The sequence below is a fragment of the Oculina patagonica genome, chromosome 2 (genome assembly GCF_052425735.1).
Source record: "Oculina patagonica isolate OP01 chromosome 2, crgOcupat, whole genome shotgun sequence".
Taxonomy (NCBI): domain Eukaryota; kingdom Metazoa; phylum Cnidaria; class Anthozoa; order Scleractinia; family Oculinidae; genus Oculina; species Oculina patagonica.
Genome location: NC_135759.1, coordinates 37,475,994 through 37,478,622, shown reverse-complemented (window position 1 = coordinate 37,478,622; position 2,629 = coordinate 37,475,994). Strand labels below are relative to the sequence as shown.

At 39.0% G+C, this 2,629-nt stretch overlaps 1 protein-coding gene across 1 annotated transcript; it reads right to left on the bottom strand.

The window, feature by feature from the left end:
* Positions 1–679: 679 nt before the first annotated feature.
* On the bottom strand, positions 680–2,212 carry LOC144642060 (uncharacterized). Its single transcript, XM_078501058.1, has one exon. The coding sequence runs from the start codon at positions 2,157–2,159 to the stop codon at positions 1,284–1,286; it is 876 nt and encodes a 291-aa protein (XP_078357184.1). The 5' UTR covers positions 2,160–2,212; the 3' UTR covers positions 680–1,283.
* Between the last annotated feature and the right edge of the window lie 417 nt (positions 2,213–2,629).

The window sequence follows — 2,629 nt, the reverse complement described above, 5'->3', positions numbered from 1 at the left end:
AAATTTATTTCTTTTGATTTTTTTCCTCTAGCAAGACGTTTAGAGAAACGGATACAAAAGTCTCTAATCTCCATTTTAATCATCTCCCAATAGAGTCTTTTGTCACTTGTTCCACTATGCTTTTTCTTGGCATGAAGTAAAAAGAATTTTAGGTTTGTTATAAATTCTTCATTGTCAAGAAGAGAGTTATTAAATTTCCAAAACCCAGGGCCAGCTTTTTTTTGCTTATTTTTATACGCGATTTCAGCATAAATTGGAGAATGGTCTGAGTCGTAATATGATAGCACATCCGTCATACTAGTACGTGGAACTAAATGTTTTGAAATAAGCCAATAGTCTAATCGACATCTTATTTTTCCTGAACTATTCTGCCAGGTAAAGCGCTTATCATTTGGATGATGAAATCTCCATATATCATCGAGATTTAAGTTTCCGCTCATTTCCTTTATGCTGTGGATAACTTTTTTCTTACCGCTGATATCTTTTCCACCTATTTTATCAATATTTTGGAGTGGACAATTAAAATCGCCTCCCATTATAAGATTTTCATTCACATGAGGACGTAGCTTGCTTGTTAATTCGTTAAAAAAATTTAATTGTTGATTTTGGTCATTGGGAGCGTAAACATTGGCTAAACAAAGTTCTTCGTCTTGGAGTGTGAAGCGAACAATAAGCATTCTTCCGTTCTTATCATTAGTAATGCAAATATTCTCTGCTTTTAAGGTTGGTCGAAAAAGAATCATCACGCCTCTGCTATGTTTAGAGCCATGGGAAAAGCAAATGTCACCACCCCATTCTGCACGCCAAACGTTTTCGATTGTTTTGTCACTGTAGGTTTCCTGCAGAAAAATTAAGTCATATTTGCCATTATGGAGCCACCTAAATAAATTTCTGCGTTTGATCGACTTATTTATGCCTCTGATATTAAGGGAAACACATTTTAAACCCATTGCAAATGTAATTACGGCTCAACACCTGCACCAGAGCCCCAGCCAAAAAAAGTTGTCCCCAGATGTGGTGCCACCAAAAAAAGAAAGAAATACCACGAAACACTAAACAAAAATCTAATCAAGCCGTTGAACGACTTCATGTATAGAGGAGATAGCCTTAGTAAATAAAATAAATTCATCGATCGGAAAGGATCCCCTCTACGATTCCCCGCATTATAAAACTACAGAGTGACAATACTCAAAATTAATTTCATAGCATAAAGGAAAATGTAACGATTGAAGCGGTCAGAACAGATAAATGAGTAAATGCGAAGTGTGAAAAATTAACATCGATCAGTAAATCCTATCCAAGTCTTCGTTATTATAAATTCTTATAGGATAGTCAGTTGCCTCTATTTTAACAAAGATTTTACCGTCTGTCGTCCAGGCGCTGTGCCAATGCTCCGACTTCTTTCGTTTCCACACTTTGGCAAACAGCTCGCGTCGCATTCTTGTTAGATTTTCGTTGATGTAAACAATGCCACCTCCATTAAACACTTGGTTCAGATTCTGACCTTTTAACTGCTTACGAGCTCCATATAGTTCTTTCTTTGCTCTATAAGATTTGAACCTGACAATAATTGGCTTGGGTTTACTGGGATTCTTGCTTGTTTGAAGCCTGTGACATATGTCTATATCGTCGGTGCGGATCGTAACGTTGAGCACATTTCCAAGTGCAGTAACTCGCTCTGCGATGTTTTCATCTGGCGTTTCTGGAATGCCATGAATTTCCAGGTTGTGTTTGCGGGTGTACTGTTCTAAATCATCCAGTTGGTTGATGGCAGTCCCCAAATCTTCGTACATTTCGTCACGTTCTTCGGTGGCTTCATTTAAACGCTTCTTCATAGATTTCATTTCTTTCTTTAGTGCTTCGTTTTCCGTCGTTATCGTTTCTATTTTAGCTATATGAAATTCTAATGACTTCTGGAGCTCAGAATACTGGTTACGTAAAGCCTTGTTTTCTTCGAGAAGTTTGTTTGTGTTATCTTGAATGGTGTTAAGAACTTTACGGATGTCCTCCTGCTCCAACATGTTGTCTTCCGTAAACTTCACGGACTTCGCGGGCGGTTTCTCAGAGCCAGGCGAGCTGCTGTCGCTACTTCTTTCACCACGTTTACCTGGGAAATAGTATGTTATTTGTCCCTCTTTTCCTTTATCCTTGCTCTCCATTAAATATAGCTGCGGGGAACAAGGTGGCAGACTACTGAAATGTGCTGCCGTCCGCCATGACACACCACGTGCTCCACCCCGGTTGGGCCATCCCAAATGTTATGAATTTATGCTCCAAAAAGTGCTAAAATGAAACGTGGCAGTGCTCATTTAAAAAATGACAACACCTATAGCAGCAGGAAACGATCAGAACTGCAGCATAGAACACAGCAATGCCAATCAAGATCCACTTCCCGAGGTTAGTGCTGAAAAAGAAAATAAAAACAGCTCAGAGACTCAAGCAGTGGTGCAGAATGCAATATGGCCAATCAATTGACATTATTATAATAACTTCGCTTGAGAATAAGGGACACTTATGGCTGACGTTTGTTACTAAGGTTGACTCAAGAGAATATATTCTCTTGGTTGACTGCATTTGTATCCAAATAGCTGCTGGGTTCAGTTAAGGTCGCGCAGGACCCTTGCAATCA

Bases quoted from the DNA above. Each gene is read 5' to 3' on its own strand.
- LOC144642060 (XM_078501058.1), bottom strand. From the start codon at position 2,159: ATGGAGAGCAAGGATAAAGGAAAAGAGGGACAAATAACATACTATTTC.